At 36.8% G+C, this 20,962-nt stretch overlaps 1 protein-coding gene across 1 annotated transcript in view; it reads left to right on the plus strand.

The window, feature by feature from the left end:
• The window catches only part of CFAP47 (cilia and flagella associated protein 47), a 931,170-nt gene that overhangs the window by 12,984 nt on the left and 897,224 nt on the right, over positions 1-20,962 (plus strand). Inside the window, exons 2-3 of the mRNA XM_074210630.1 lie at positions 4,672-4,823; positions 17,311-17,426. Of these exons, the coding sequence (XP_074066731.1) occupies positions 4,672-4,823; positions 17,311-17,426 (268 nt within the window). The remainder of the gene's footprint in view (positions 1-4,671; positions 4,824-17,310; positions 17,427-20,962) is intronic.

Consider the following 20,962-nt stretch of genomic DNA (forward strand, 5'->3'; position numbering starts at 1 on the left):
CTTACATGGGGGTAGGGCCTGGAACATAGTGAACACTTAATAAATGATTATTGACTGACTAGGCATGAAGTTGATAAAAGACCTAGGAGGTGAAGTGGACTCTGTTCAATATGATTTTATATTGTGATGTGTCACCATAAAACCAAATGTAATTTTGGACATATTAGGAAAAGCATAGTAGCTCCTGGGAATAAGGAGGTGATAATGTCTCTATTCTCTGACCCCCTCAAAACCAGAATGAAGTATTAGCTTTAGTTTTGAGAGTCTCAGTTGAAAAAGAAAATTGATATAGCTCAGAGTGTCCACAGGAGGGCCACCAGGCTAGTGAGTCTATATCATTTTTCAGCTTAGAGAAATGAAGAGTCAGAGAATATGGTACTTGGCTTCAACTTGGCCATAGTCCTTCAGAAGCAAAAGCCTGCAAGGTATTGGAAGTACCAACACTTCAAAAGTATTTTAAGGATTATAAATAGAAGAGGAAAGACTTGTTTTGTTTGACTTGAGAGGGAAAAATGAGGATCAGTGTGTGTTAAGTAGAAAAAAAAAGAAATTTTAGGTTCAATGTCAGGGAAAATCTCCTAATAGAATTATCCCAAAATAGAATGGCCTACCTTGGGAGGGTGAGTTCTCCCCTTTTTGGGGTTCTTGAAGCACAGAATATATGGGAGCTTATTTCTTTTTCTTTTTTTGTTGAGTGCTTATTCTATGTTATCTTAGGAATTTTTTTGACTGTGAATTGAATAAAATACATGCCGAGGTTCTTTCAAACTTTAAATTCTTTAATTCTGTGAAGTGCCTTGCTCAAGGTATGACATGTGTGCTCAGGGCCAGACATGTTAAGTTTCTCCTTGTAAGATTGTTAGGAATTTTCAGGGGTTTGGTAGTCTCATCTATTTTAGGAAATCAGTAAATAACACCCCTTTCAGTTTATTACTTGACTAAATGAATTTTTTTTTTGCTATTGTTGTGATGATCTTTGCATAATCAACATTTGATAAGCAGAGTGTCAAAGCTCTGGGGCACCTCTTCGTTAAGGAGTGGTGAGCAGGAAAGTGATTTCCCCTAGAGTAGAAATATTTAGGGGGTGCAGGTAGAATTCTTGTCCAATATCTCTTGAGAAAAGTAGAATCGACCAGTTTATGGTTCAGATATCTTGCTCTACTTTAAGCAGGATCGAAGTCTTTGTTGGAGAGGGATTAAAGATTCCAAAGACTACTACTGATGCTCACTGACCCTGAGCTCATCAGCATCTTTCCTTTTCATCCCATCCTACAGGCAGCTAGGCTTCACTAACAGACCAAAGGACAGAGCATAATTACATCAAAACCCACTCTTTGACCCTGTCTCCTCCTCCCTCTTTCCAATACAGTAAAGATCCTAGCTTAAGGCTGTGGAAGTTTCCTTGGACCTTGACAGCCAGTTTGGTCACAGTTCTTTTGGAGCAAAATCCTGAAAAGTGTTAGAAACACCTGGAAACACCAGCACTTCAAAACCACAACCTGTAAATACTGCAACTTCATAACTCGGAACTGATGGTGCCAGAAGGCTCTGAGCTGTTATTGTTCAACCAGAGAATTAAGGAACAGAGGGAGTCACAAAAGTCATCAGGAAAGAATATTGTGTGTGAAGGAAACTCTAAAGGATTCAATCAATCTGAGGGAAAAGCTTAATATCCAGTTGGGAACAGTTGGGACTCCTAAAAATCACTTGGGGCAGAAATCTAAGCTAGCGAACTATTTCACAGTTTAGGAGGATAGTGAAACTCTTTGAAATCCAGCTTCTAGGAAACTCCAATCAGAGGGGAGAGAGTCAGGGAATGAGTTATAAGGAAAATAAGAGAGTGAGGAAAAACTGATAAAGATTTTAGGAAGAAAAATCATCTGAAGACCTTGATCATAAATCAATACATCCACAGGAAAAGTAGTAATATCAGGAGGAAGTATGGCCTCTGTATCTAGTAAAGGAATTCAGGCATCTGTAATAAATACTAAAAAAGGAAGGAAAATTATCCAACACTTGAATGAGACAATAGACCCTGGGGATTTGAGGAGAACAGGGAATCATATCAAACCATTTCTGAGTGGTTCAAAAGTAAAATAATAATTATGAGAACAATTTATATCTTGCACAGTTATTGTGAAGGTAGAATTAATAGTACTTGACAATAGATTAGATATAGAAAATGATAGAGTGAGGGGTCAAGGATGATGCCTGGGTTATGAGCCTGGGGGACTGGGAGGATGGTCCTGCCCTTGATAGTGATGGGTAAATTTGGAAAGGGGGAAGAAATAGGACAAAAGACACTAAATTTAGGTTCTTATTTGTTTAGTTTTAAACATGTTGAATTTAAGATGTTAAATAGAAATTTAGTTTGAGATACATGACAAGCAGTAAGGGATGAGAGAATGGAGAACCAGAAGAAAGATTAGGACTACATAAATAGATTTGAAAATCATCATCATAGAGGTAGTAATTGAATCCATAGAAGTTAATGGGATCATTAAATGAAATATTAAATAGAAAGGAGAAGTGGACCCAAAACAGAGATTGATGGAACATCTGTAGTTAGTGGGTATGCCCTGGATCAAGATCCAGCAAAGGAGACTGAAGAAGAAGGATGACATAGATAAAAGGAGGACAAGGAGAGAGTGATGTCTTGAAAACATGGAGATAAATGAGAATCAAAAAGCATGATCAACAGCATCAAAGGCTGCAGAGAGGTCAAGAAGAATGAGAATTCAAAAAAAGATCATTTAACAATGAAGATATTATTGGTAACTTTGGTGAGATCAATTTTGGTTGAATGATAAGATTGGAAGCCTGATTATAGAGAGGGGAGTAATAGTTTAGTCACATAAGGCAGAAGAGATGGAATGACATTTAGTGGAGATGGAAAGATCAAATGAGGATATTTTTTAGGTTTTTTTTGCAAGGCAATGGGGTTAAGTGGCTTGCCCAAGGCCACACAGCTAGGTAATTATTAAGTGTCTTAGGCCAGATTTGAATCCAGGTACTCCTGACTCCAGGGCCGGTGCTTTATCCACTGCACCACCTAGCCTCCCCTAAATGAGGATATTTTGAGGACGAGAGAAACATAGCATATTTAGAAGTGGGCAATTAGCCTATATAGTATAGGCTATATAGTATAGTAAAATATTAGTATAGTATAGGAAAGTAAACAAGGAAAAATTGAAGATAAGTGAGAGTGGGCATGATAGAGGGCAAACTGCTAGAGGAGACAGGAAGAATTGAGATCACTTGTGCAGGAAAAGTGGTTTACCTTGTCAAGGAGAAAGGTAATACTTTGTGTGAGATAGGGGATATAGAAGCAGATGGCAAAAAAGGGGATAATATCCTCATTTTTTCAGTAAAATATGAATCAAAATTCTCATCTGATATGATAGAAGGGGGAAGAGGGTGATCAAGGAACATTTGAGGAGAGATTAAAAAGTTTGAAGGAATCATTGTGGTGAGTGGGACAATGAATTGATTGGAGAGGTGTATGATTGCCTAGCAGCAGTAAGGGTACAGTTGAGGTTATGCAATATTAATTTGTAGTGGATCCAGTTAGAATGATTGTGTAATTTGAAGCAGTACATGGTAGGAGATACAAGGCTAAGGCCTGGAAAGATTCACTTTGTGATCAGAAGATAGTGAAGAGTTTGAATTAGTTCACCATGAATGAAGTTTCCTTTTTCTGAATATTTGTATGCTACATACTCAACCACCTCTCATTACTGTTTACTATCTGGTATCTGTTTCTTCATTGTGATAAAAGTTTTTCTTTTATATTATTTGTGCTTTCTTCACATCAATTCTATGGTTTAACTAGAAAACTGCAGTTCATGGTTGTCCATTGATGGAGTATAGGAGAGATTAATGGGAAATTCAATGGTTTTTTAATTTAACCAGAATTTCACCAGTTGGGCAGTTTCCAATCCAGTTTGGAGGCTAGAGGCCCCTACTGAGGCTTGAAGGGTTATTTTATTTTATTAATATTTCATACATTCATACAATATTCAGTGTTTTAAACTCAGCCTTCAACTTTCCTTTTTTTTCTTTTGCACAGGCAAGTTGCAGTTGCTTAAGACAAAGATTTATCCCATCCCCAATGTGAGAAAAAACAGGGTGGGAAAAGAAGGCAGACAGAGTGATCTGAGAGGATTTGTCTATTCCTTCTCCTAGAAGGATTAGTTTAGGCTGACAAATATACTCCTTGGCCCACTGATTCCCACTATGCCCCTTCTTGGCATCATAGAAATTATTTTTTAAAATGTGGAATATGAAATTTTCGTTTAAACTTGAGCAGCACTTTTGAGTGCATTTTTCCTTCTGTTCTGTCTTATATTTAAAATGCTTTACTTGTCAGTTTTCTAAGTATTCAGTGATCAGCCTGCAGTCTGTGGGCACTCAAAATATTAGTTACTGAGTTTGTTAAATTCCCTTAAGTTTTGCTCATGTCCAAAACCTAGTATTGGAAAGATAGGAACAGGATCATGTTGTCTTTGAAACAGGAGGAAGGAAAGTAATCTAATAAACCTTTTAAGGCAAAGATAGTTACAAAAATTCAATGAGCTACAATGACAGAATTTCTTTGTAAATTCCTTTAACAAGGAATTTGGTTATGATCTTTTATAAATCATTTATAATTTGAATTTCTTTTTATTGCAGTTCAAGTTGAACCTGAACACTAAAAAAATACAAATTGCTACTGGACTTCATGTGACAGCTACTGTGACATACCAGCCTGTTAAAGAAGAAGACAGTTTTGACAAAATATGTATTTTAGTTGGAAAAAGAAATATTGAAATTCCACTGTTTGGGTATGTTTTTAATGCTAATATTTTCTTAGTTCTCTAAAGCAAAATATAGTCTTGGAGAAGCATAGTTTACTTTTAAAAAATTTAAAATTTGTTTTAATTTCATTTTTATCATAGCTTAACTAAAGGACACATTTTAAGAATATTTTGATGATCCTTATGACTGATGTGTTAGAATTTTTTGCCCATACAGTGGTACCTTGATACTTATTATTAAATTGTTCTGGAACTCTTGATGATGATGAAGCCAGTGAATAAGGAGCAACTTTTTCACATAAGAAATAATGTTATTAGAAGTGTTCATGAAAATTCCCCAGAATATTCACATTTTACTGGGCTAATAATATTAAACAATTATGTTGTTTGTAATATAGAACCTTAAAACTAAATAGACATGGGTAAAAAAGCAATTATGAAAATAAAATAAAATAAAATTTAACTTTACCTGTACTGAGATGAGTTTTTGGCATAATGGGCTATTGTTTGTCCTTTGCTCTCAAAGAGGACCCTGATATCAGGGATGATGAATTGGATTTAAGTGGGGGTCTGTTGTGCAAAGCCACTAACCTCACTTTCTCCTCCAGTTATCTGGTTCCAGTGGCAGATATGGATCAGGACTAGTGGCCTGCACAACTAGTGCAGTGGCCTTTTAAAGCTAAGGTTTTTCTCAGATCACAGTTTGACTGATGCAAAACCCTTAATGGACTTTTTGATTAAGGCCAGGTAAGAGAGAGATGAGGCATGGAGGCCAAGAATGGCCACTTTTGCTGAGTCCAAAAAAAAAAATTAATTAATTAAACTGGGAAGGCAAGAACCTCAAGGCTTCTCTGTGATTAAGACTGATAATTAAGAAGTGAAGCAAAGAATAGCCTCTTTTTCATAGTCTTCCCTTCCCCCAAACAAAAAAAAAAATCATTCTGGATGAGGATGCCTTCAAGATTTCTGGTCAAAACAGAAATAATTACTATTTTCATTCACTCTGAACCAATCATGGCCCAAACAGTGAACAAGTGGGTTTAGCCTGAGGTTCTGCTACAGAGTTCTAGAGTTATAGTGAGACTGAAGCTAGACCACTGTTTCATTAAGAGAGCAGGGGAAGTGAGGCAACTAGTGGTATTTTTTCTTGCTGGGGCAGTGTAGTTTTGACTCATACAAGTTTTAGCAAGCGTGAAGAATCTCAAGCAAGTGCTGAAATATTTTTTCTTATCAAAATGCAATGAGTAAAGGATTTGATGAATTTTAAACCCCACAATTATCAAGTATTTGGAAAAAAAATGACCTTTTCCTATTAGAGTGGATTTTTGTAATCAAATTAATATTTTATCTTTTTTGAAGTGCAGTATAATGGATTCACTTAAATATGTTACAATGAATTTTAGAAGAGTTGTAGAAATATTGTTATTTTGAGGCTACATGAAAGGAATAGATACTGAAGTATGGTGGAGAAATAAATGACTGTCTTGGAACTATTCCTCCATATCAAATAATAGATAGTTGTTTAAGCAGTTGTACTTTCATTTTAAAAGATTAAATTAGATTTTTCTCTTTAATCTTAAATTTACTTTTAAAACCAGACTGATGCTTTTTTTTGTAGCAATCTTCTATTTTCTTCCTTGAAAATAACTTTCCAATGCCTCATCATGGTGTAGACTTTTGATTCTGGAAGACTATGCCTGTAGGAGCCATGCTCTGACAGGTTCCAGCAGCCCATGGATGGTTCAATAGGTGATTAATTCTTTGGATGTGATTACTCCGTCTCAGGGAACAGAATAAAATGGAAATGGCCCTCGGTCATCCATGCTTCTGCCGAAAGTTTAGTGGAGTGGGGAAAAAAGTGACTGAAGATTCCAAGAATCAGTTTTAAGACCCTCTATATACATTAATTTGGTATTCTAAGGATGAGATTCTTGCCATTGGTCAAAAAAATGATATATTACTGGAGGAATTGAATCTTATTAACATTTACATTCATTCTACAAATGAAACCAAAGACACAAGGAAGTTGAAGATAAATGAAAGGATGGTTCATAGATTTTCCTTAAGGGGAAAAAAGGAATTGGTTGAGTTGGTTTTATCTTTATGGTACAGAATGGTGCTGAATCACAGTCCTCAAGTTCTAATTACAGCTCTGCTACTTTCTGTATGACCTGAGGCAAGTCACTTGGACTCCATGATCTGGAGTTTCCTTTGAAATGGAGGGTTGGAATAGATGATCTCTGAAGTACTTTACGACTCTAGATCTATGATTCTATGATCTTATGTCTAAAGGCAGCAAGAAAAGTCATTTCATTGGACACTTGGCTATCTGTTTAGACCTATATATATCAAAAAAGGCTCCCGAGATAATTGCAATTTGTGTGTCCAATTGATTTCTGAAAATAGCCAAGTAGACTAAGGTTACAAGATATGCCAAGTGGAAAAGGCTGTAAAGAACTTGACAACTTCTCTAAACTATGTCAGCATATGTAATGATTTTGGGTAATTTAATATTGATGATGACAGGTTTTTTTCCCCCTTGCTGGATGAGCAAGGGAGCTTTATCACAGTTGCAGCAGTTCTTGTTTTGTCCTTGAGGTCGCTATCATGATTGGAAGCTCCACCTGCATGTGCAGGTTATGTGGCTCTCCAGGAAGTTGTCAAGGTATGAATCCCCTTGGCTCCAGCCCAGGGCCAGTAGCCCCGGGAAGGACTAGTTCAGGATCTTATCCAGGTTCAGGGTAGCCCTGTGGTATCCAAACTCTGGTCGCATTCATCCTAGGCAGGTTTCTGAACAGCCTGGAGGACAAACCCCCCATGACTTCCTCTCCATCCCCCTCCCCATGGGTTTTGGAGTTGCATTAGGAGCTCATTGCTCTCTTATTTGTCTTTCATTGGTTCACAAAAAAAATCTGACACCCTAGGAAGAGTGACATAGAAACCCAGGCACAGGTAGGAGAGGATAGCAGACAAAGTTTGGCCAGGTGGTTGACAGTGGCCTTGGTCTTAGAGTGAAAAGTACTTTGGGAAATACAGTTCAAAATTAAGAAATGAAAAGACTTATACCAAAGGCTTATATATTGTCACTTGGAAATCTTAAGCTTGTATAACTTGATTACTTTTAAAAGAAGACTTGGAATTCATGAATATGACAAGCATTGAACAATAATAACCTACAAAAAGTTGACTTCATCTTAACAACCAGTAGTAATTGGCTATTTGTATGGGAATGGTTTCTAAATTAGCTTTTAGCATGCAGTCTAACCACTGATAGAACAAAGGGCAAAATCTAACCTCAAGCTAAAAGAAAAGATGAAGATGAGAGGATACTGGGTACAATTCTAATATCATCTATTCATACAAGGCATTTTTTTACTAAAAAATGTAAAATGGATAAAAGAAAAGATATAGTAGTTAGGAACAATTCTACTTTAGAATAATCTAATTTGCCAAATGTTATGATGGAAGATTGTGGAAAATTATGAGAAACATCACTTCATGAAGTAGTGAATAGTATGTTTTTTAAAAAAATAACTTGGACAGAGAACCAATTTTGTAAGTGGAACTTCAGTAAAGAATTCCGTTGTGTATATTTGAATGATTAATATAAACACACATCAATTAGTATATGTTAATTGATAACTATATGCCAAACACAGTGCTATGTATTGGGGTTACAAAGACAAAATGAAATAATATTCTCTCAGGGAACTATCATGAGAGTCTATCATGCAAGATGATGTGGGCACAATAAGTAAATGTAAAATGTACACAAGGCAAATGAGAAGTCATTTTTATAGCCTGTGCAAAGATATAGAGATGGACATGGAATGCTGGGAAAGAAGAACATCATAAGAACCAATCTGGCTAGACCATAGATGATGTGAAAAAAAAAATCAATCAGAATGTATCTATGCCTATTCCATATCTTCCCTGTATACGGTTTTTGTAGATACAAGCACAGAGAATCAACAAGTCTCAGATTTCAAGGAGCTTACATTTTAATGGATAAATGGAAATCTAGAAAGATAAATTGGAATCATTTTATGAAGGATTTTCAGGAACTTTTCTCAGAGAAGAAAGTATTTGTTCTTAGAGGTAATGGTGGTTTTGAGCTCATTCCATATGAAGATCAGTTGAAATAACTGGGGTTGTTTCACTTGGAGAAAACTCAGGGGAAGCAAAATAGGTATGTTCATACATTTGAAGGGTGGAAGAGGGATTCAATTTGATCTGTCAGATTCTAGAGAGCAGAGATAAGCAATGGGCGGGAGTTGCAAAGAGTCAAATTTAGGTTTGATACAGAAAACAAAATAAAACAAAAAAACTTTCTAATAATCAGCGGTTAAAAATTGGAAAAGGGGTGTGAGGTTTCCCCTCTGCTGAGGTCTTTAGTCAAAGACTGGATGATTAATTGCTGAAAATGTTTCCATGGGGAATCCTTTTGGGTTTGAGTTGGACTGTATGACCACTGAAGTCTCAATTAACAAGTTTTCTGTGATTCCTGTAATAGGGAGCATTGTAATGTAATAGGAAAGCATTCATCACAAGGCTTGTTCATTAGGAATTCAATTTGGCAATTGTGTGGATAGAATGAAGGGGACCGATATTTGAGAAAGTGAGACCAGTGAGCAACCTGTTATAATAGTGCAGGTGGACCTAAACAAGGGTAATGACCATGTGAGTGGAGAGAAGGAAATGGATGTAAGAGGTATTTTAAGATGAAACTGAAAACTAATTGGTAGAGTGGGTTGAGGGAGAATGAGTAGTCAGTGATGGCACTTAAAGCATCATGAACCAGAAAAGCTGGAAGGTGCTTATTTCTTTAAAAGGAATACAGAAATATTTGACTTAGTAAGCAGAAGAGGATTCTTAAAACTCTTCTGTGAAAGCATTTCCTATTCTCTATGTTAAGTTCATACGAGATTGCTTGATAGATATCAACAAAGATGTTTGTTCCATAGTTTTTTCCATCAGTTGAGACATAAATCAATGTTCTCCTTAATGGTGTTTGCCATTGTTATTGAGGATGTCTTGGGCAGTCTGAATGGGAAAGGAATAAATGGTGAAATCCTTTGGGAGTTGGCTTATCAACTCATGCAAATTCCATTCAGGTCCAGAATACTACCAGGCCTCCTCAATTAGATTCTTACCATTTAAACTCATTTTAACAATCTTAATAAGAAACAACCACCATCACTACAAGAACAAGATGAACACTTCCTCTCATTTCAGAAGTTGGAGATATAGCCCATTGGGTTGGTTCAAATATCTTTAACTGACAGAACAGATAGACAAAGAACTATCCCAGAATTGAACAAGAGGAAGAAAGCAGGCTAAATTGCTTTTGAAAAAATTATAGAGCTTTCTTTTCTTTTTTCTTTTCCTTCCTTTGTTCTTCTTTAAATTTTATATATTAATATGTATTTATATACACATAAATACATATTATATATAAATATATATATCATGAAGGATTGAGGGGAAGACTATAATGGGAAATAGGTTAATATTCAATGATCCCAGGATACTCCCTGACAAAAAAACTGTTTTATTAATATTAATATTTTTTCAGTTTGTATACATGGAATGGATTTTACAACTGGACAATGATTTCTGTTCATAGTTGAACAGCAGAAAGAGAATAGGCAGTATTGTCTTTGGGAAATTGTGGAAACAAGCCTTGTTTAAAATATTAATATTCTACCTACATACTGCATGCTTGGTAGTCAGAGACAAAGATTATCTAAGAATTATAAATGAACTTCACACAGAAAGCACTGGAGAAACACATGATAAGTATTAAACAGCAACATATAATTTATGAAAAAAAAAAGAACAGGAGTAAAAGATTGTTTTTGTTATTCATCCTTCACTCTCAATGAAGACCAGTGACATCATGGGGGGATGATTTGACTTGAATGTGAATTGTTCATACATGAGGTAAGGCTATGCAAAGTCTTCCACATCACTTTCTTCTCCAGAGTCATCAAAGTTCAGTGACAAGACAAAAAGTCAGTACAACTGGAGAAGGCCCAGTGGGCAGTTGAGGGTGAAGGATGACAGGTGGACAGTCAGAGTACTCTACTTTTATTCTTGAAATATAGTGAGAAAGAGAGAAAGGTGGACAACCATGTGGCAAGTGTTTGGGAAAATTTGAAAAAGAGTTAAACAGACCTGAATGAATTGCTCCCTGCCTTGTTGGGAGGAACACCTAAATTGATGAAATCACAGATTCATTTATCCAAATATTTGATATTCTCCGGATATTGTTGTATGTCTCCATATCATAAAATGCTGCCACCTCTTGCAGGTGACCCAAAAAACCAAAAGATTGTTTAGAGGCACAAATAGGCAAGATGCATTATTACCAGTAGTATTTTGTGCAAAAGAAGCTGCATTAAAGGTATTATCTAAGAAAATATTATCATAGAAAAAATGGATTAGTCATGTAGTAAAGTAAAAGTAAAAAAAAGTCTTATAGTAGTAAACACTTATTAAATGTTTGTTGAATTAAGTATGAAAATCAACAGCATCCAATGCATTGGGAAAATTCTCTTTAGGAGAATTTATGAGAAGAACCATACAAGGTGGAAAGTTATAAAGAATTTACATTTAATTATTTTTTCTAGTTATTACCCCAGCATTATATTTATCAACTTAATTTAAAACATTCTTCCTATTTTTATTTAATATTTATTCTCATTTTGTACAAATAACTTTTTTACATTAATATTCTTGTTTAAGAGTAAACGAAATACCCCCCTCCCCCCATAAATATAGACTTGCTTGAGCAATAAAGAGGAGAGAAAAAAATTAAAATTAATAAAAAAATAATAGTAATGACTGTAGGTATGGCTAGGTGGCGCAATGGACAGAGCACCAGCCCTGGAGCCATGAGCACCTGATCGCACATCTGGCCCCGTACACCCAACAATCACCTAGCCATGTGACATGCAAGCCACCTGAACCCCACTGTCTTGCAAAAACCAAAAGAAAAAAAAAGAAAAAAAAGACCCAAAATAAAATAAAATAAAATAGTAATAATAGTAGGGGTGGCTGGGTGACGGGCAGTGCATTGGTCCTTGAACCAGGAGCACCGGGGTCCAAATCCAGCCTCAGACACCCAATGATCACCCTGCTATGCAGCCCCAGGCAGGCCACCCAGCCCAATTTGCCCTGCACCCCCCCCCCAATAATAATAATAAAAAATGTGCTTGAGTCTTTGTTCCAACACCAACAACTCTGTTGTAGGTGGATCACATTCTTTATTATAAGTCCATGGCAAAAGTTATTTCCATATTTTTTCACTGTTGTCATTGCTGATGAAAACTCCCTCCTTTCATACTTCTCCATTACCATGTACTATATTTTCTCTCTCCTTTCACTCTGACTCTGCTGTAGGGTTGCTGAGTGGCGCAGCAGACAGAGCCCAGGCTCTGGGGCCAAGAGGCCCTGAGCCCCCATACCACCCCTTAGGCCCAGCATCCACCTGGCCCTATGGTCCTGGACAGGCCTTCCAATCCCAGCCCCTTGCAAGAAGTAAAAAAGAAAATGTGTTATATCTGACCACTCTCCCCCCATGGTCCATCCTCTCCTCCATCACTCATATCCCCCCTTCCCCCTGCTCCCCACCTTCTTACTCCAGATGTCTATACCCCATTGAGTATATATATATGCTGTTTCCTCTCCTAGCCATCTCTGATGAGGGCAACGATTCCTTCATTTTCCCTCACCTTTCCCCCTTTCCATATCATTTAATAGCTCATTGTAATAAAGAAAGATCTTATTATATGAAATATCTTAGCCTATTCCTCCTCTCCTTTTTCTTTCTTCCATTACATTTCCCTTTTATCCATTGACTTCATTTTTACACCACAATATATCTTCAAATTCAGTTTTCTCCTGTGCTTCATCTATAAAAGCTCCTTCTACCTGCTCTATTAAATGAGAAGGTTGATATGAGTATTTTCAGTATCATTTTTCTATACAGGAATATATATAGTTCACCATCACTGAGTCCCTCATATTTTGCCCTTCTCCTCCAATCTCTATGCTTCACCTGAGTCCTGTATCTGAAGATCAAACCTTCTGTTCAGCTCTGGCCATTCCAACAGGAACATTTGAAATTTCCCCGGTTCATTGAAAGTCCATCTTTTTTCCCTGGAAGAGGACATTCAGTTTTGCTGGGTAGTTGATCCTTGGCTGCATTCTAAGCTCTTTTTGCCTTCTGGTATATTATATTCCAAGCCCTATGAGCTTCCAATGTAGTTGCTGCTAAGTCCTGTGTGATCCTGACTGCAGCTCCATGATATTTGAACTGTGTCCTTTTGGCTGCTTGTAATATTTTCTCTTTGACTTGGGAATTCTGGAATTTGGTTATAATATTCCCAGGGGTTGGTTTTTTGGGATCTCTTTCTCGGGGGGATTGGTTGATTCTCTCCATTTCTATTTTGCCCTCTGCTTCTAGAATATCAGGGTAATTTTCCTGTAGTAATTCTTTGAAAATGATGTCAAGGCTCTTTTCCTGATCATGACTTTCAGGTATTCCAATAATTTTTAAATTATCTTTCCTAAGTCTTGTTTTCCATATAAGTTGTTTTTCAATGATATATTTCACATTTTCTTCTAATTTTTCATTTTTTTTTGGTTTTGAAGTATTGATTCCTGATTTCTGATAAATTCATCGATCTCCCTGAATTCTATTCTTTGTCTGAAGGATTTGTTTTCCTCAGAGAGTTTTCTTATCTCTTTTTCCACCTGGCCCATTCTGCTTTTTAAAGCATTCTTCTCCTCAATAACTTTTTGAACTGTTTTATCCATTTGAACTAAGCTGGTTTTTAGCATGCTATTTTCTTCAGCATTTTTTTTGGATTTCCTTGACTAGGCTGCTGACTTCATTTTCATGTTTTTTCCTGCATCTCTCTCCTTTCTTTTCCCAGTTTTTCTTCTAACTCCCTCATTTGATTTTCAAAGTCTTTTTTGAGCTCATAGCCTGAGCCCAAATTTCTATTTTTCTTGGAGTCTTTAGATACAGGAGCTTGTGCTTCCTCATCTTCAGACTGAGTGTTTTGATCCTTCTTGGGCTCATATGCAAAATATTTCTCAATGGTCTTCCTCTTTTTTCTCTGCTTGCTCATTTTCCCAGCCTGGGTCTGTTTTTGGGGTGCTTTCTGAGCTTTTGGGACATTCCCACAAGGGTCTCAGTGTGTGAGGCTCTGTCCTCCCTCCTGGTCTGTGAATGACCATAAGCTCCCCCCTCTGCCATGGGGCTGAGGTGGGGGGACCCTGCTGTTCTATGGGGGGCCTAGACTGCAATCAGGATCTGAATGTGGTCAGAGCCCCAGAGTCCTGTTCCAGGGACAGAGCTGGGCAGTCTCTCTCTCTTCACTCCCCTCCCTAGTTTCAATGGGCTCATGCCCTGGGGGCTCCTGCTTACTGGCTCTTCTGCCTGCTTCTGTTTCTGGATCTGGGCTGCTGAAAGACCACCTTGCTTTTTTTGTGCCTTGAGGGCTGGGTTTCACGTGACAGTGGTCCCCTGCTGCTCCCCCACTTTGTGCCTGGTGCTCCCTGGGGGCGTAGCTCAGGAAACTCCCCTGCTGCTGTGAGCCGTGGCTCCCAGCACCCTGGGGCTGCCTCTGGGAGGCTGAAGTTCTTTTGCTCTGGAGGGCCACCCCTCTGGCAGGCCGCCCCTCCGACCCTGGGGAGCAGAGCCTTTCTGCCCTTTTCCAGGTTACCTTGAGTAGGAGAACTGCCTCACTGGGTCCCTCTGTGGGTTCTGTCTCTTGAAAGTTTAGTTTGTCTTCCTGTTTTTTCAACTACACAAATTAGATTTTAATATTTTATGATTTATTTCTTTCACATGCCAAATTGATTAGGATTACATATTTGGCTAATAATCCCAAGTTTATTTTTTTTTTAGTTTTTTTTTGCAAGGCAATGGGCTTAAGTGACTTGCCCAAGGCCACACAGTTAGGTAATTATTAAGTGTCTGAGGTCAGATTTGAACTCATGTACTCCTGACCCCAGGTCCAATGCTCTCTATTCATTGTGCCACCTAACTTCCCCAAATAATCCTAAATTTTATCTGCATTTTATTAGAATCTAATAATTGAATTATGAATGTAATCAAATAGAATACAGTACTAATGACACAACTTTATTAGTTTGATACAATTGAAAAGAACCTTTTTAAAATTAAGATATGATTATATTTCATATGTAATAGGCATTCAAATTTTTGACCTTTTAATAATGCTTGATATACAGTGACAAACTAAAGACTTTTCAACTCTTAAGAGGCACAGATGAATCTACAGTTATCCTGTCTACATCGTGGGAGTTATGAGAAGTGTACTCCCACAAATCCATAAAATTCTCACAAAAATTTTTGGCCCATCCTTTATACATAGGAAATCTGAATTTTTTTCTTCTTCTTTTATGGGATATTTACAGGACCTATAGTAAAATTTGAATTACATACTTTCTTAGTTTCTAAACTTTTTTTGTGTGGCATGTTAGCCATAATATTTTATCTGTGCTTTCCACAGAACTCCCCCCAAATTTAATTTCTTATATTGACTCATGATATGTTGAAACCACAATGGGTAAAGTCATGATGCGGAAGGGATAACTGTATATTCTTAAGATTTGTTATCTTTAAATGGTCCGCAAGTCAATGCTACAAGTTAAAAAACTATTCTTTTCAGAGTTGGTGAGGGTCAGAAACAAAGGAGAAAAATGTATATCCAGTGAAAATTAGGCTTAATATGGACAATGAACATAGTTACATGGTGCAACCTCCCCTAACTGTCTCCCTGGCCAAAAGACAAATAAATGCATATCTTTATGCACTCATCTCTGTCTTGATCCCTCTTTGCTCTATTCCTCTCACATGAGGACTTAATTAGCTACATAAGTTTAATTATTATTTCTATACCCATAACTATCAGATTTACATATCCAGACAATGTCTTCTGAACTCTAGTTTCATATCACCAATTGCAACCTCTGTGTTATCCTCAACTTCTTATTCTTACCCCACAGATGCAGACAGATGCTAAATCTTGTTGTTTCTATCTCTACAATATCTTTCACCTCCTTGCCCTTCTCCTACACAGCCACACCCCTAGATCTGGACCATATTGTGGACTCTTGCATTCAGTACCCTTCTGATTGAGCTCTGCTATGAATTGCCTGCTCCAATTTGTATTTACCATTGTTAATCACTGTTCTTAATATGATTTTTTTCCTCAAGCACATATCTGATCACATCATTCCTCTACCTACACCCCTCCTCCTCCACCTGCTCCCAACCTACTTTCCCAGTTTTATTCCATACTATTCCCTTTGACAGATTCCATTGTCCAGTCAAACTGGTCTTCTTATTGTTTAATCTACATATTAGCTTTTTTTAAAACCATCACTTTATTAAATGAGGACAATCAATTGAACAATCTCTCAAGCTCTGATTTGTAGCATTTTTTCTCAAACTGAAATTTTCAAGAGCCAAGTGAAGGGACTCCGAGCCCTAGGTGTGCTTATATAATAAGAATGGCTAAAAAAAACCCCAACCCTACAGGACTTCTACATTCAAATGAGGATGTGTTAGTGTAACTTCTAATGTCTTTTTGGGCAACTTTATATTATTTCAGTAATGTATCCATTTCTAAAGACCTTTCACCGTGCTTCATTTGGAATTGCCTTTGGGATCAGTTTTTAAACTCCCTGAGAGGTAAAAATTATGGATAGTTGAATGATTACATCCCATTCTTTATTTAATTCAACCAATATTTGCTAAGTATTTACTATAATCCAGACATCAACTTGATAACTTATATTTTTCATAAGACAATACCAAGTTATTTTTGACCATTTCTAAAAGTAAAATTTGCTTTTGAAGGATGAAAATTCACCATTACTGACAATATCAAAATGTAAATTATAGGGTTTTTTATTTTTTTTATTTTTGCAAGCCAAATGGGGTTAAGTGGCTTGCCCAAGGCCACACAGCTAGGTAATTATTAAGTGTCTGAGTATGGATTTGGACTCAGGTACTCCTGACTCCAGGGCCGGTACTCTATCCACTGTGCCACCTAGCTGCTCCCTAAGTTACAGGTTTTAAAAGATGAAATTAGAATGTAAAGCCCTTGTGGAAAGAACTTATATTTCTTATAATAACAAAGTATTTACAATTAGTGGGTACTTCAATGCTTATTGAACTAAATATTTTTCTTTCATTTAATTTGACTATATATTTGAAAAAATATATAATATAGTTTTCCATATGCAGTATGTGGAATACATAAAATAGTAATAATCTTCTAAGGTATCTAGTTTGAAGGGGCAATACATATTTGTATGTAGAAATTTTATATCAGGTAAAACAAAAAACTTAATTTAGTAATTTTAATATTCCTTTTCATAATTCAAATTGTGTTCACAAATATAATAAACTATCAAGGAAATTAACATAACTTTTAGTAGTAAAGGTCTACTTTTTTTCTCCTTGTAGAGTGATTCCATGCTGTGATTTGGAAATTGAATCAAACGTTAATTTTGGCACGATCATAGCTAATAGTAAAGAAATTTGTAAGTCGATTAATGTTACTAACCATGGAACAATTTCAGGTAAATATTTGCTGTCATGTAAAATTACTTTAACATTTTAAAAATGTGTTATTTCAAACTTCCAATATGTCTTCGATTAATAGGTTTTCTGATTCGTCCTAAAAAGGTCCTTAACTTCTGGTATGGCACAAACCTGAGAGAGTCATTCTATAATAACTTAATGGATCTGCTGCATCAAGACCTAGATTAAAATGTATTATGAGAAAATAGCAAGCATGTAAAATGCATGCCTCCAGAAATTTCAACTTGTAATTTTTCTTCTTAAGTTTCTAGAGAAGAAGCCTCCATAGGTGTTTTTTAACATTGTGTTTTGGCCTAAAGGAAGCAATAAACCTATTGTAAAAGTTTATTATAGCTGCATGTAGTTTATTTTTATATGACTGGATTTAAATGTAATTTTAATTGCTGATTCATGAGCCTCTAGACATGAGCTGATTAGGGGTCTCTTGTGGCAACCTTAAAATGCCTTTATTATAGATTAAGAATTGCCATTTGGTTGGAAAGCAGTATTATCAGATTCCATTTCTGAATCTTCTAGGTACCTCCTAAATTACAGTCTAAATTGCATTAATGATAATAGCAGTTCTACTCACACTTTTAAAGCCTGTCAAGGTTTATAAGGCATTTTCTTCACAACGATAACTGTGAAGTAGTATACTGTTGTCTCTTTTAAAGAGGAGCAACTGAGTTTTAGGGAAGTTAAATGATTTACTGGAGGTCAGTGGTGTCAAACTCAAATAGAAAGAGACAGTATATCTTACATAAAGATCTCTGAGGACAGCATATTGATTTAGAAAACTTCATATGGCAAACCACTCCAATTATCTTTGTCAAGAAAACTCCAAATGGGGTCACAAAGAGCTGAACATGACTGAAATGATTGAACAATAACAAATTGGATTTTCATTTATTTTGTTAAGTATTTCCCAATTATATATATTTAAAATAATTTTATTTTATATTATTACAATAATCTTGTTATAAGAGTAAGCATAACCCCCCTCCCACCACCCAAGAAGATGAGAAACCTCAAGAATAGTGAAAGAAAAAAAATACTTCAGTCTGTGTTCAGATTCCACTGGCTTTGTCTCTGGGGTGAGTTGCCTTCATTATCATAAGTCCACCAGAGAAATTGCTTCAATATTTCTCCCACAGTTGCTATTACAAGCTGTATTTACCTCCACTCTATTCCTCCCCACTTATTTATCTTATTTTCTCTCTCCTTTCATCCTGTCCCTGACTCGAAGTGTGTTTTATCTGAGTACCCTCTCCCACAATCTTCTCTCTCTTCTATCACCTATTCCCTCCCCCCTTCCCTCCATTCCCCCTTATCCCATCCCCTTCTCCTCATTTTTCTCTAAGGTAAGATAGATTTCTATAACCCATTAAGTGTATGTTATTTCCTCTTTGAGCTATTTCTGATGAGAATGAAGGCTCACCCATTCCCCCTCACCTTCCCCTATCCCACTCCATTGAAAAAAACTTTTTCTTGACTCTTATGTGAAATATCTCAGCCCCTTCTTCCTCTCCTTTCTCTTCCTCCCAGTACATTCCTTTATCACCCATTGACTCCATCTTTTTACTATATTATATCATTATATTCTGCTCCTTCCTGTGCCCTATCTATATATGCTCCTTCTAACAGTTCTTTATAAATGAGAATGTTCATATGAGTTATCAATATCTTCTTCTCATGCAAGAATAAAAACAGTTCAACATCATTAAGTTCCTTATAATTAGTCCTTATTCATCCCCTCTATGGTTCACCAGAGTCTTATACTTGAAGATCAAAGTTTCTGTTTAGCTCTGGTCATCTCATTAGGAAAGTTTGAAAGTCCCCTGTTTCATTGAAAATCCATCTTTTCCCCTGAAAGAGGATGTTCAGTTTTGCTAGGTAGTTGATTCTCAGTTGTAAACCAAGATCTTTTGCCTTCCAGAATATCATATTCCAATCCCTACGAGCCCTTAATGTATTTGCTGCCAGATCCTGTGCAATCCTGACTATAGAGCCTGGTAGTTGAAGTGTTTATTTTGCTTTTTCCATTTGGCCTAAACTTGTTTTTAACATTATTTTCTTCAGTATTTTTTTGTATTTCTTTCACCAAGCTGCTGATTTGGTTTTCATGATTTATCAGCATTGCTCTCATTTCTCCTCCAAATTTTTCCTCTTCCTACCTTAATTGCTTTTCAAAGTCTTTTTTGAGCTCATCCATAGCCTGAGCCCACTTCCTATTTCTCTTAGAGACTTTGGATACAGAAGCTTTGATCTTGTTGTCTTTTGAATCTTCCATGGTCAGATTCTTCTTTTTCTTTTGTTTTTCTCATTTCCTCAGCCTAAGACTAATTTACAGCACTTCCAAGGATTTGGGGCTTTTTTTTGGGACACCCTGCTGGGATCTTTCTTCCTCCAAGGTCTTATGCTCTTTTGCCTGTGCTTTGATATGTAGATGACCACAGGTGCTTCCCTCAGCCCTGGAGCTGAGAGGAGGGTTCCTGCTAGCTATCTTAGTATGAGAGCCCAAACAGCAAGCTGAGTGTGTGCAAACAACAGAGTCCTGCCATAGGGAGAGCAGAGAGATTTCTGCAATCTGCCCCTACCCCCTTACTGTCTGTGGGCTGCAGGCTGACTTACCTATTCCTGCTGCAGCTTCTCACTGCAGGGCTGTTCCGAGGCCAGTGCTCCTGCCCTCTGGTGTAGCAGAGTTCTTTGACCACCTCTTCAAGTTTATTCCTGGTGATCCCTGGACTGCGCTATGTGACTTTTTCCCAAACCCTGGTCCTGGTGAAACTCACCTTTCCCCACAGAACTTCTAAGTTGTCTTACTGGAAAATTGTATCACTCAGTCTTTCTGTGTGTTTGGCTAGAGTCATAATTTGAGGACTTTTGGAGTTTTTGGGGGAATGAGTTTCAGGGAAATCCTGCCCTCACATGCTATCTTGGCTCTGCCCTCCCCCACCTCAATTATATTTTAATCTGGTTCCAGATGTATTCAAGTGTTGGGAGAGGCATATTTGACAACTCTTTCTCTATGTCACATGACTATTGTCTACAGGCAGGTCTTTCTTGACTTGAAGTTCAGTGATGTATGTGTGTTTGTGGTTAACATTTCTTTTAATTTAAGTAATAAATGTAGTGTCCAAAAGCATATGAATTCTAGATAATCTTTGTCTCTGACTTTCATGTCCACTTTTTTTTTAGGTTTTTGCAAAGCAACTGGGGTTAAGTGGCTTGCCCAAGGCCACATAGTTAGGTAATTATTAAATGTCTGAGACCAGATTTGAACTCAGGTACTCCTGACTCCAGGGCCAGTGCTCTATCCACTGTGCCACCTAGCCACCCCTGTCTCTGACTTTCTATAATGAGCACTAAAAAAATTATTTTTTATCATTAACTTTGTTTTGATATTGCAGATGACTTTTCAAAAACAATTTAAACCAGACCTAACAGGTACATTCACCCAAAGAAGTTAAGTAAAATGGATTTATTAGTGTTTGGGAGCAAATATTGCCTGTATTTTGTATTTTGTATAGACTGG

This window comes from Macrotis lagotis, chromosome 1 (assembly GCF_037893015.1).
Source record: "Macrotis lagotis isolate mMagLag1 chromosome 1, bilby.v1.9.chrom.fasta, whole genome shotgun sequence".
NCBI classification, from domain to species: Eukaryota; Metazoa; Chordata; class Mammalia; order Peramelemorphia; family Peramelidae; genus Macrotis; species Macrotis lagotis.